We start from the raw sequence: 14,234 nt of genomic DNA, 5'->3' as shown, positions 1-14,234 counted from the left end.
TGTACATAAAAAAGGAGATGGAAAAATAACTGATAAATGGGAAAATGCACCATATCATTTTCTTTTAGTGACTCTTATTTTTTTCACCTTCAGGCAACCTAGCAAGGTAGAGCATGTGAGCCGAGGAAAAGATATGAATCCTTCCTACTTAACAGATTTAGATAAGGATCTATGGTACTGCAATCTAGATAACATATCCCACTGATATTTTTAAAATGTGTTAGCACTTCCCCACATGTTAATTTATAATTTTTTACCTTTTTCTATAATGCATGTGATTATTGCAAAACAGCCTCCAAACCTCACTTAACAATTTGGGCTACATTTCAGATTCAGAGACCTAAGTGCCCTCAGAAAGGTACATGCAGTTTGCAACTTCCAAGTGTTCTGGTTGCAAATGCACATACGACTGTATGATTTGCACAGGTATGGTTTAGTGAACGTGAGTGTATTGGGTTGAACTCCAGGACATTCCAATGCATGAACTCTTCAATGTAAGAAACATAATAAAAATATGCCTAAAAATCCTTATATGAGAGAAGAAGTCAAACCGCTTAGACTGTCTTATGGCCAAATTCTCGGCTGGTGATTGATTAAGTTTCATCAGTTTGCACAAGCACGGAATTTGGATCTCCGCGTCTAAAACTTGAACGTGTGTGCCATTAGCCAATATTATTATTGCTAATCATTTATTTGTTACTATTATTAAACTCATGCATGTAGCACTGCAAATGCCTGTGGGGCTTTCCAAAGCTGAGCGTTTCTGAGTGGCGCCCAGAGCCTCCAGCTCCCACTGACATTAGGAATCACAGTAGTGCTCAGAGTTGTTCAGGACTGAGCCCATAGTGAGACACTGTCTCCGCACCAAAGCTCTTCCGGCTTGACAGACAAGACAAGACAAAGACAGAACAGTGTAGATGAAGGAGGACTTGGAAATATAAGGTTATGCTCAGCATTGTCCTGTCTCTCAGCACTTTTCTTTACTGCTTTGTATTACTTAGTTATGACAGTTTACTTGTGCAAATAACTTGATTAAAAATGAATGGATTGTGTGCTTTGCCTGCTAGGATTACACGATCACTGACTCAAGCCATCCTGTGAGCCTCAGCTGGCTAGAAGGCAGGAGGCCTGTGTCCTAGTTCCTAGTTTACATTATTTTAACGGGTATGTTCATAAATAAACATGGATCTCACACTGAGCGCATCACAAAGCTCGGTTTACTTCAGGTGGCTGAAGGAGTCAAGGACCAAGTGGCTTAACTTCAGCTCATCACTGAGTCTATAGAACCAGACTCTGTTCTGAACACAGCCAAGGACACTTCATCTGAGCCGGCCACAGGTAGCAGACACTTAGATCCCATATTGTACCATGTTTTACTAATTTTAGCAATTGGAGTAGTGGTACCTCAAGTTCCTTGGTACTGGTCACCTTTCTTAAAATAACTTTGTTCCCATTAGCTGGTAGTCATCTGGAGTAGAGGTTTCGCTTTGCATTATAGATTCACAACGTGTATATGTTTTCATTCAAGGAATTTGTTTCATAAAAGTAAGCCTAAGTTTCAAGTCAGTCCAGTTGACTTTGGACCCCATGACCACCCAGTCATTATGTGAGTTCATTGTGGAGCGACCCTTCTGGATCCCACTGCTCCCAGCTGGGCCATCGCTTCCATCTCATACTCTGAATCCACTCTTGTGCTGAGAGATGGGTTTGGATCCACTGAGCAAAGGTCTTTTGTCCAATGCTAGCACCCCACCACTGCCACTTATCTGATCATCTGGCTGCCAACCCTCACAGAATCAATCCCTTTTCTCCCAGCCCAAATGCCCCGTAGGCTATTTCTTTATTGTTAGAACTACTCAGAACCTCCGATTCCTCCCTTTCCTTGCTTCAGTCTCAGGTGCTGTGCCATATATTTGGTGGCTGCACAGACCAAACCTACATCTCTGGATTGCCCCTGGAAATATTCCAACTCTACCTACTTACTTGTTAGTGACAGGATAAGGACCCAATTTTCAAATGTGGAGGCCTGAAGGCACATAAATCTATATTTAGCCACCTAAAGACCTGTTCAGCGCTTAGGTTTAAAAACAGGACCCTAATTCCTTTTTTCTTTTCTTTTCTTTTCTTTTCTTTTCTTTTCTTTTCTTTTCTTTTCTTTTCTTTTCTTTTCTTTTCTTTTCTACAGAAATTCTGAAATCTCTGCACCCACTCACCCTGTTTAAGGATTTAGGAGTGTTTCTATTTCCAGTTGTCTTTTTGCAGCTCACTATTTTTCTACTAATGCCCAAAATAAAAAGTGAATATATGTTTTAAGAGGATATTTTAACAAGGTGCTGGTCACCCCCGCACAGTCATCTAGGATCCTGTCATCCAGAGAATCAATGCTTTCACACACTTGTCTCTCAGCTAATAGCACTCTTTCAGCTCTAATTGTTAACTCACATTTTGGCTTTAGACTTGGTTATGGAGGTTATGCTAGTTTGTTTGGGGTTTGTTTTTGGTCTTTTGGTTAACGATCTCCACTTTTGTAGAGTGGAGTGGCCAGTGGTCAAAGGTCTAATGTCCATATTCATTTTTTCTGATTGGTCAAGCATCCTTGATACCCCTGACATTAAATTTTATTGATTCACTTGCAGATTCTAGGTGCACTGTGATTTAGTGGTTCCGTTCTTTCTTGCTTGAGAGATTCCAGAGATCATTCTTGTGGAATACTTCAAGGTCCTGTTTTGCCACCTCTCTTGTTCAGTGTGCACAAGAGGCTACTCTGGGCTATGAGGTGGTCAGTGAGCAGTTGACATATAGCTCTGTGAATCAGTCCTAGGTTTGCTAACAATGGTGCCCTAGTTCATACAAAAGGTTTGCCAAGCTTCTCATGAACATGCAGCAAAGTCTGAGTTTATAATGAAATCACAGTCCAGGCAAAGTCTGCATGGGTTTCATAATGAAAGGTTTGCCCTGTCCTTCTGAGAACCCTGGGAATATCAACTTATATTTCCAGTTATGCGGATAGCAGCCCGCCTTCCCTCTGTGAAAAGAACGGGGCGAAATTATGAGCATGATCATGCAGCCCTTATAACAAGAGCAGTCCCATTTAAAAGTGAGAGCAGTCAGACCGCAGCTTCAGCTGGCCTAAAGCCATTGACCTCTGCGGAGCTCACCAATTGACCCCAGCTGAGGATCTGGCCCACATGGTATCAAACATTTATATCATCCTATTTTATACTTTTGGAAACTATTTAAAAATCCCTCTGCCAGTGCTGTTATGTCCACAGAGATGTAGCCTTTCACTGGCAGTGCCACAGTTGGACATCAATTCTGTTCAATTAGAAGAAAAAAAAATCCTTCATACACAGCAACAAATGCTGCTTGATTTTCAGCTGGTACCAACATTTTATTGGGTTCTATTTTACTTCTAGAGCTGCGTTGGCTACAGAGATAAAGGCAAACATTCTAACCTGTCACTGTGACAAGGATATACAATACAGTTGGATTTTTCCATCTCAGTAGGGTCTCTTGATATTTTAGGTGCTTCTCTCTGTTAAGCCACTCAACGAGTGGCTTATAATGTAGAAGAAATTGCAAGTACTGTTGGAGAAATGCTAGTTGCATTTAGCGTGCAGAAAGTGGATGAACCCAGGGTTCTGGAGGGAAACTCTCTCTCTCTCTCTCTCTCTCTCTCTCTGTTTCTTTCTCTCTCTCTCTCTCTCCCCGCTCACCCTGTTTAAGGATTTAGGAGTGTTTCTATTTCCAGTTGTCTTTTTGCAGTTCACTATTTTTCTACTAATACCCAACATAAAAAGGGAATATAAGTTTTAAGAGGATATTTTAACAAGGCGCTGGTCACCCCCCTTGCCTGATGTTTCCATTGTAACTCCCCACTCTGCTGCGTATAACTATTGGAAATCTTCACTCTTGGGACTGAAATTTCCTATGCTTGATCTCGACTGAGACTGGGAATATTTTATAATCTTCTGTTTAGTGAAAAATTCTTTAGAAGAGCCCTGCCAGCAAAAACAGCGTGTTGTTAAAAGTTGAAATGTGGCATGAAAATATCCCTCACTGAGTGTACAGCCTTATAATGGGGTAAAACGGTTTGGCTTTTGCCATTATCCAAATGAAAATCCGATTCTGAGCATGTACAATGGAGTGTCTTTCTTGCCTAAGCTCTACAGTTATATGCAGCTAAGGAATGCGGTGTTGGGCAGGCATCCATAGCTAAGCTAGTTGCTCTCTAATGGTGTGAGCACCCATAATTTCCATGGAAACCAATAGCCGCTGTTAGCGCCTCTAAAAAAAACAAAATCAGGCCAGAGAATATATACTCCTCTGATCTGTCCAGGTCCACTTCCTAAATGTTTCAGGGATTTACGATGTCTAGTAAATGAATATGGGATCTTTCCTAGTCTAGCTCTTCCTACTGTTTCCTGAAAAGAGTTATATTAGTTAAGAAATAATATGTGACAGTTCAGTTAAGGAATGTATTGTGTAGTACATGCTTATTACAAGGGGGCAGAGTTAAAGTTGTACTTGCAACCTTAACTTTGATATCACTTGTCTTATGAGTAAACCTACGATTATGTCACAGAAGTCACGGAATCCGTGACTTCAGCTGACCTCCATGACAGGGCCTCCCCGCAGCTGCCCAGCCGCAGCAGACAGCAGGGGACTCCACAACACTGCCCAGCTGCAGGGGACAGCGGGGAACTCCCCGGAGCTGCCCAGCCATGGTGGGTGGCGGGGGGACTCTCCGCAGCTGCCCAGCCACCCCAGGGGTGAGGGGACTCCGCAGATCCCATTCCCCACAGCGGCAGGGGACCCCAGAGCTCCCACTGGCCACAGGGGTGGGGGACCTGGGAGCCCCAGCAGCAGTGGGTGCTGAACCCGCCTCCTCATTTTGTCAGGGATATTTTTAGTGAAAGTCAGGGACAGGTCACGAGCTTCCATGAATTTTTGTTTATTGACTGCAACCGGTCCAGGACTTTTACTAAAAATATTCATAACAAAAACTTAGGCTTACTTATGAGTGCTTAACCGTGCAACCTTAGTTTTCTCTTAATTTAGTTTTTTGTATCGAGGCTGAAGTTTTTCACAGGAATGCAGAGAGCATGGCCCAATTGTTCCCTTTGCCACATTGTTTGGGAGGAAATCTAGTGACTGGGAGGAAGATCTGTTTCCTCTTCGGCTTCCCATCTTCACATTACCACCCAAGCCCTTTTGTTAAGCAAATGCCTCGCTATGATTTGTGTATTTTTCCCCCATTTCTTTCAGAAAATGTCCCAGGAGCAACAGAATCCACAGACAGAAGCAAAACACAGGGCACTACAGTTCAGACAACACAACAAGAGCATCGACCAGGTTAATTTAAAGAGTGCATGTTTCCACAATGGCAAATCTAACTGCAGAGAGCTTGGACTACAAAATACAGTATTATAGACAAAAGATTAAAACAAGATCTACACATGTTGCCTTGCATTTGTGGTAATCTACACCAATGAAAACATGTACTACAGCTATATTTGATTATGTATGGATATATTTGAAATAGTATACATTGTCTTGATGTTTTTCTGTAATGTAAATAAACTATTTATATCACACAATATAGTTTTTTCTTTTTCATGTATTTGTTATATATAATAAATACTCAGTGATGAGAAAAAAAATGGCCTTAAATTTGCTGTATCTTATAGCTGTGTATAATCTCGGGATATTATAAATGGACACCAACAAATATCTTTTCATATTCTAGTGGCACAGTATTAGCCTCTGCTGGACTCACTGGGTAGAGTTTTAAGTAAGTCCAATATCAAGGAAAATTATGATTATGGGAAAGATGAAGAATAGCTTATTCTATTCTGAGTAGGCATAAAATATTTCAGATCCTGGAGTCAAATACATTTCATCAGCCTTATTCCCCTTTTCCATCCCGAAGTGAAAATAAGCTGGTATGGCATACCGGTAAGAAAGTGGCCGACAGTACACAGCCGATGTTAGAGCGCTGCCGCGGCAGCACTTTAAGCACCATACTGGCAGGGCCACTGACCGGGGGGGCAAAAAGGGCAGCTGCCCCGGGGCCCGGCAATTTAAAAGGGCCCGAGACTCCCGGCAGCGGCTGGAGTCCCGGGCCCTTTAAATCACCAACAGAGCCCCCCCTTCCACCACCTTGCCCAGGACCCCGGCTGCCCTGCATCCCAGTAAGTCCTTTAAGTTACATTCACTCCTGCCTCCATCTATACTCCCCCTCCCCCCCCAAGAATAGGAGTCTTTGCCTTCAAAATTAAATCATAACTGAAGGGGAAATGGAAATTCTGTATAACCGTTACAGAAGGGCGGGGAGGATAATGTTTCTATTTGGAAAGGAATAAGGTAACTGTCAAGGTGAACCTAAAGCATACACATTGGTCTGGCATGCAGCAATCTTCAACTCTTGGTCACTGGGGTGAGTGAAAAATTGCTTCTTTTTGATGAATGAAAATTATTAGCTAAAAAAAGTTAATAACATAATCATAGCTGAATGCCAGAGCTGTTTGTTCCTCATGAACATGTTGTTATAATGTATTTTTCTTCAAGGAGAAGGTGAAAACCGCTAACAAAATATCTCATGAATAACTTTATGGATGATCCCACTCCATTACGTGTAATGGAACTCAGAGTATGATTATACCTCAGGAAAATAGGGAAATGCATTTGGTTGCACATCCATATGATGGACAAGATATTAAGTTATTCCCATGGCAGCTTGAGAGCCTCTGAGACTTACTTGTTCAGAAACCAACACTATTCTGCTTTGTTTTACAATGTGCGGGATTTTACAAACTGTGAAGACAAAAAGGTTATATTTAAAGGTCAAAGTGTTATACCCTTACTCGTGTTCAGTAGCGTTTTACTCACCATGTACTGTCCCATTGATCATTGAAGTAAGGTACTGTTCAATATAGGTAAGGGTATGAGAATCAGACCCTGAAGAAATTGCAAAATAAGATCATTATAGTACTCCCCTCCAAATGAACTTAGCATTGGCCTAGAGGAAAACAACCTGACAAGGATTAAGAACTGTTTCACCATGACAAAGGGCATATTGAATCATTTTTAGCCTTGTTGTTAACTCCACTAGCTTACATGAAATTCCCTATTCTATACATTAGTAGAGGCACTCTGGGTACTAAGGTGCAAGCCTACAGTTTCTCATCATTTACTTTAGTGGGACTCCTCGTACTAACAAACACCAGACCTGTTAGTAACGGGTTTCAGGGACAGGCCATTAGAGTTGTTTATTTCTATGACCACTTAGGCATAGTCACAAGTTATCATTTCTTTTCTACTGTTTTTGCTAAACCTTTTAAAGTAAATTAATTGTGTGTTGAGCACAGGACCTGGGGTTGTGTCTGGTTAATTAATAAAACAGGTTGGCAACGAGTGTCTACAGTTGCCTGGTCACTGCTGATGGAAGGGTGTGTGCAGGTACTGTGGTCTCCGTTATTGTCACAGTTAGTGGGGCAGATTACAAAGTAATGTTTTTCAGAGTAAATGACTGGCAGTTTGTTGCTAAGCTGCTGTCCTCTGAGAAACCATCTGCTTCAAAAAGTTGTGGGGGTTGAGTTTTGGTATGTCCTTGCTCACAACTGATCTTCCATTTCGGTCTCTGTCAGAGATTATTTTCCAATTAGAAAAACAGTAACCCAGTTGAGTGAGTTTGAATAGCAGCATGATGGTGAGCAGGTGTGTCCCTGCCATTGGTAGCACCTGGAGTGCTTCTGTGCTCAAAAATGGGAAAATAAATCCAGCATAAAGTACATTTTCCTTTGCCCCAATAACAGCCATTATTCCAACAGAATAGCTCTTCCACTTGAAGGATCAACAGCAGACAATATAACACGTGTTCCCCGCAGTAGGAGCATGAGTATCAGGCTTTAATTGAGTATCTTGGCAACCACAGCAAATCATAGAAGGGAACTTTCAAAAGTTTCCTTAATTGAACTAGTATACCTGTAGAGTTAAGTAGGGTTATAACATCCTTCCTAAGCTTTGTCCAACAACTAGATACTACAGGTATGGCAACGAACACTTCAGAAGAGCCTAAAAGCCATTGCATTAGAGAGAAATTCAAGCAACCAATTGAATGCGGAGTGCAGAGACCTCATCAATTTGTAGTGCTCCAATCTAGGGGGTTGTTTTTTATCCAGAGTTCAAATTTCAACCCTCCAGCCTTTCACCAACAACAAAAAGTCCGGGAACAGTTGGAGCTGGAGTACTGATTTCTGTCCATGACTAATGCGCACATAAAAAATACTAGAATACCTACATCTGTTTATAAATTGATACAGCTATAGAATATATTTGCATGCTATATATATACCTTAAGCCCAATATTTTCAAACTTGTCTGCTTAAAGTTAGGCATCTAAATCCATATTTAGGCAGCTAAATAAGTGGCTGCTTTTTTTCAGCCTTGCTGAGCACCTGCAGCTCCTGGTGACTTCAGCACTACTGAAAATCAGGCCACTTATTTAGGCTCCTAAATATGGGGTTGAGGGGGAGAAAGGTGAAATATGCACAGAGCACTTAGGTGCCCAGCTCCCACTGAAAGTGAAAGTACCCTTGGGCCTTTGACAGGCTCCCTAGAGGTACCAAACTTAAGGTGTGAAAGTCTGAATATATTGGTCTCTGTGTTTGCCTTTTTCTCTTGTTCCATCTGCAGCTTAATTAAGGTGATGGAGCTTTCGCCCCAAAACTTAGCTAGTACCTGTCGAGAGCTCAGTGGCTTTTTATTTTTTCCTGAGTTGCTTTCAAATAAAGCTTATTAGCTGAATATTTTGAGCAGAGAGATGGGAATTTTTTGTGCAGATTTAACTTAACGAGATTAGAAGAGGTGGTGCTGGCATCTGGTGTGTTTTGTACCATGTACGTGAGTGATGCTCCATCCTGAGCTGGGAGTAATGGAAATGAGTTTGTTTGGCATTTTGCAGCTTGCCCACTGGCTCCGCCATCTAACTCTAGACACGTGAAGAATGCAAATACATGCGGCGCTCACTGCTTACATTTTTAAATACTGCAGTTGGCATTTTTCACAGGACGCTTTCACACAGCTGTGATGCCTCAATAAAAGAGGCTGGATAACAGCACATATTTGTTATGCAGGAAGCATGGCAGGACATAGGCAACATATAAAGCTGTTCGTGAGGAAGAGCAGCTCCACTCTCATTGTAAGCATGAGAGAGCAGAAGGAGGGTTTTGTAGTGAAGGCACCAGTAGGGGAGTCAAAAGATTGGGTTTCAACTCCCAGCCCTGCCACTGGCTTCCCTTGTGGCCTTGGGCAAGTGACTCAATTTCACTGCACTTCAGTTTCCCATCTGTAAAACAGGTGGTTGTACAGTGATTAGCACAATAGGGCTTGCTCTTGGCTGAAGACTCTACGTGCCTCTGCAATACAAATAATAAAACTAACACTACATACAGGTTATGTAGGAATTGTGACAAGACAGCAGCATTGTCTGAGACTGTTGGGTGCAAGAACAGCTCCACCCTCCTTATAACGCCGTTTTTGGCAGCCAAATACTGCTATTACAAGAGCAATCCGAATGGGGTTTGATGTGAATGGGCCACGGAGCCAAGGTAGCAAAGTGAGAGTTATAGACTTGCAATATGATGGCAAAGTGCATTAGCAAACTAGGAGCTGTGCTAGCCAGTGTTCAGGGACGACAAATTCAGTATTGGATTGCCTGGAGATGTATGGCTCAAAGCTGCCACACAGAGCAGACTATTCAGAAGTATTGTTTAGGTTGGATTAGACTGGTGGTGACAGGAAAAAACACCTTTCTTAGAAGTTCAAGTTAAGAAAGAAATTGGAAGGGAAGCGCAAATATTCATCCCATCAGTCTCTTCCACTGCATGAAACGGAGCAAACTAGTTCAAGCGCTTGTGCATTATAGCACAGGAAAAAGAAGTGGGATTTATAATTAAGCTAGTGCTAGGCTTTAAATCTTGTAAACAGTTAGTGACACTTTTCCCTTCCTCCACCCCGGCCGCTCCACATGACAGACATTTTTACTGTGCACCTTTTCTGGGAAGATGTTTATTTCTTTTTAACTAAGAGGTGCATGAATGTTCAATTGCACCCTGTTATAATAATACACAATTTACATACAATTATCTCCCCAGTCTAATTAACGTCATCTGACTATATGAGGGAGGGGCAAGAACATTTACTTTTAGCCATTATTTTGCTTAGCTTGTCTACTACTCCATGACTGATAACTCCATAATGGCCAATAAAAACATACTGTAGTGACAGAGTGTTTTGTAAGATGTTCTCCTTGCGTCTATAGGAAGGAATCCTGTTACCTGAATCACAAATGGCTAGAGCTGGGCAGTGCAGGATGCAGCTGCACCAGATACAAGTTGGAGCACTTTGCAGTAAAGATCCAGATGCATAGTACTGTGGAATCTCTGGATCAGGGGCTGGGCAAGAGGTGAGTGGCGTAGATCGCTGCCTCCTGTTTGCCAGACACAGCTCTGAAAATTTCATCTTCAAAGCGTTCTCCAAAGCTTCTTTGAAAGCAAAATGATTAAAGGCTATCTTGTCTCTCATCCTACATCAGACACAACTCTACACCCTCATTTTTCACCCCCGATTATACATGCAGCTTTAGATTAGGTGTTATAATCATAGAATTAAAAGTGACGTTCATTACCACACATCAAAGTGAACTCCTTGCCTTGGCCTTTCATTTATTTGTGGGTGTGGTTCCCCACTAGCACCCCCCCATGTGCGCATCCAGGAGATGGGTCTCTGTTAGGATCTGTGCGTTGTAAAATAACTGAATACAGTAAGGACCTGATTTTCTGAGGCATTGAACATTCCAGCAGGCGTCAGTAGGAACTATGGGTGTTCTGCACTTTTAAAAAGCGAGTTTTGATATTTAGCTGATCAATGTAAAGGGGCTACCCCAAACGTCTAGGGCCTGTTAAATCATTCTCTCTGTAAGGCACACCCTGATATTTCATTATGTGCCCCATCAGGTAAATGATGGTCATTATGGTGTATTTACTGTTAAGTTATGACCTGCAGCTTCATTTCACTGAAAAGCCCTTAAGACCATCCAAGGGTAGGACGCTCAAGGACAGTCGTACCTTTTCAATTTGATGACCATGGGAGCTGAGTCTTAAAGCTGCAAACCTAACGTTTTGAAATAAAGTGTGTATTGCATTAGGTGTGTTTGGTTTATTGTGGACTCAGTTTAATTAACAGTTTTGTCACAGCTGGAGGGCTGTTGAAAACAAAAATCCATTTGACAACCATTTTTTTAAAATGGATTTTTACAATACTGACTGTGAGCCACAAAGCAGTAAGATATGCTGCAGTCTCACACAGAAGCAGCCAAGACTGCATACTAAAAAGCATGTTAGGAATCTGTTTTATAATGCTAACTAGATGGCATTAACCATAGTGGAAAAATAAAAAGGATGTACTGTATGGAGCAGTTTAGGAAACCCATGAGCATTTTGATGCTCAAACCCTATATAAGGCCTTGGCATTAGCCTTTACTTGTTGTTGTTTTTCCTCCCCCTCCAAATAGAGCTTAGTTCTGACCTTTTTCTGGGTGGTAGGTGAAGTCATTAAGTACTTATGCAAATGACAAGCCAGAAACACCAAGAGAGCAAGGGGAAAAAAACTGCATTTCATTAAAACAAATGACCAGACCCAACAAGTACAGAAGCAACGCTAGCTAAGGCCACCCTATGCCTCATTTTTCTCAGGTCAAAACACTTTAACCTTTCACCACCCAAACATGAAACAGGAACGATTAAAGGGTGAAAAATGTTAGCAAAATGTACTAACACCTCATAAAAATACTGTGAAGGGAGCTTTGAAAGAGGCTTGCTTTACATCGGGTCAGTCATAAATGAAGTGTAATTACTCAGTATAAATTCCTGCTTCTAAATGCAAATGGACATGATGGAACATTACCTTCCGCTGTGGAACAGGGGCACCGTTGAGTTTTATGGCACGATGCTTTCAACTAACTATGGAAGAGCTGAGAGGTGAACAACAGCAGTTTAATGTGACCTGAATTCAAGGCTCTAGCTACTGCTCACTGCATGTTTTACATTTTCAAATAAAAAGGACATTTGTTTAATGGTTAATAAAAATGGTTAGTGTTCACAGGGCACTGATTTGGTGTCTGACAGACACAAAATGTGCTACATGAAGCCTCTGCATGACATCACAGAAGATTAAACCCATTTTTGTTGCTTACGTCGCTAGTCTGTGCTTACAAGTTCATTCTTAATAGAGTTACATGTGCTAGGTTCATTTTCACTGTACCACGTGAGCTGGGTGGATTCTAGCATCTACTAAAGAATGAATGAACTGCTTTGGGAAGCAGGTTGGTCTAATGGTCCTGTAAACGCAGCTGGGGAAATGGAATAGCAAACTATAGCTTAGCAAACCGCAGTCACCAGTGTCCTTGCGAAAATAGGGACAGGTTTATTGCGTTCACTTGTTCCAGATCAGCCATGTTAGCAGAGTGATGCTGGTGGCAATGATGATATCATGAGCTGTGCTCTAATCTTACCCTGCATCACTACAGACCCATATACATATCATATTGCAAGTGCACTGCATGAAAGGGTCGTTTGCTGTTTTTCCTAAGGAAGTATTGAACTTTGAGCTATAGATGGCAGTATTCACAAATGGGTGGTGGAGAGCCACTGCTATGCTGGCAGTTTGCTCACCTTTGGGCCAGTGGTCTGCAAAGAGATGTAAAACAGCTCATGTCTCACTCTCCTACTTCTGCCATGTTGCTACAAGAACTCAGCCAAGCAATCATGGCTAGGTTGAGCAGACATGGGGGAGAGCTGGTTCTAGTTATATTTTAACCAATTTGAAATAATCAGGTTGTGCCTATGGAACCTGAGTTGGAATCATGGATGTCAATGGGAGTTTTGCCATTGATTTCAACAAGAGCAGGGGCGTAGCTAATGTAACTTTAGCACCCTCGTGGCCAAGATGGAGTCTGCCCTGCAGGCAGCGCTGGCCAAGAGAAGGCGCGTGGAGAAACGCAGCAGGGAAAGTCCCGTCCACCCCAGGGGCACCTGTTCCAAAGAGTGAACACACAGAGGGATGAAAGGAGAAAAACAACAAGGGGAAATATAGGGGGAGCGGTAAAACAGGGTTGTATTCAACTCAAGGCCCCACAGGCCTAGTGGTACCACAGTCTGAAAGAGCAGACACCCAGCAATGTGACTGCACACAGAGTTCAACAGTCCTGGGCAAGTTCCAGTCCAACGGTGAGTCCAGGTCATCTGCAGTGCCCGTAAACTTTCCCCAACAAACTGCTCGGTGCCCTCTTCTGCCGCTCTCTGCAAAGCCACACAGAGTGACAACGTCCCCACTTAACAGCCTCCCTCCTTAGTCCCAATGCAAAGTCACCAGCCCCAGGACTCAGCCCCATGCAGCTCTGGGCAGCCGTGCTACTGGGTCCACCTCCAGTTTGTCCTTCTCGGGCGAGTCCCCCACTGACCCAGTGCTCTCCTGGCTCCTGTCCTGGAGTGTCCACAATCAGCCGTTCTGTTCCTCCCAGCCTTCAGCGCAGGTTTGTGCCGGCTTCACTCTGTGAGGGCCTGCTTGCTGCATCCCTTCCAGCCGGAGCTCCAGACACACACATCCTGTCGCTCTCGCCTCTCCCTCTCTCTGCTCCCCCAACAACACTTCCTCCTTCTGGAACAATCAGCACTTCCCCACCTCAGGAAAAATATTAAAAGGGGCCATGCTCTCGCTAAACCCCAAACGGGTTACACTAACTTATGTGACTATGTGCACTATAGCCCTTCTCCATCCCTACCTTCTCCATCAGCCTCTTTGGGCTGCTCATTTGATGAATATTGTTTCCAATCACATTTTAAGCGCTTGGCGGCAGGGCCCATGGCTTCCTGTGTGTTTGTACAATACAGCACAATGGGGCCTCAATCCCGACTGGGGCTTTTGGGCACGCACAATGCAAAAAAATCAATAACAGCAAATCTGCAGCTAGAAAGATTAATTGTAAATGAGAATGGGATGCTTTAGTACCAGGCAGGTTAATTGGCCAGCACTATAATGTAGTAGTTGCCTGGCTTGGTATGTGGCCTCAGACACCTTTCTTCACATACAGATTGTCAGCATACTGGGCTTTTCCACCTCACTCATGGAAAATGTGCAGTGTTAGCATCTTAGCAGCACTATAATCTAGCTGT

The 14,234-nt window shown here is 42.8% G+C and overlaps 1 protein-coding gene across 1 annotated transcript in view; it reads left to right on the top strand.

Moving 5' to 3' along the window:
- The window catches only part of TMEFF2 (transmembrane protein with EGF like and two follistatin like domains 2), a 169,588-nt gene extending 163,991 nt beyond the window's left edge, over positions 1-5,597 (top strand). The window contains exon 10 of the mRNA XM_005306818.5: positions 5,269-5,597. Coding sequence (XP_005306875.1) covers positions 5,269-5,365 — 97 coding nt within the window. The 3' untranslated portion in view covers positions 5,366-5,597. The remainder of the gene's footprint in view (positions 1-5,268) is intronic.
- The last annotated feature ends 8,637 nt before the right edge of the window (positions 5,598-14,234 follow it).

This window comes from Chrysemys picta, chromosome 11 (genome assembly GCF_011386835.1).
Source record: "Chrysemys picta bellii isolate R12L10 chromosome 11, ASM1138683v2, whole genome shotgun sequence".
Classification (NCBI taxonomy): domain Eukaryota; kingdom Metazoa; phylum Chordata; order Testudines; family Emydidae; genus Chrysemys; species Chrysemys picta.
This window is presented reverse-complemented; position numbering and strand designations above follow the sequence as displayed.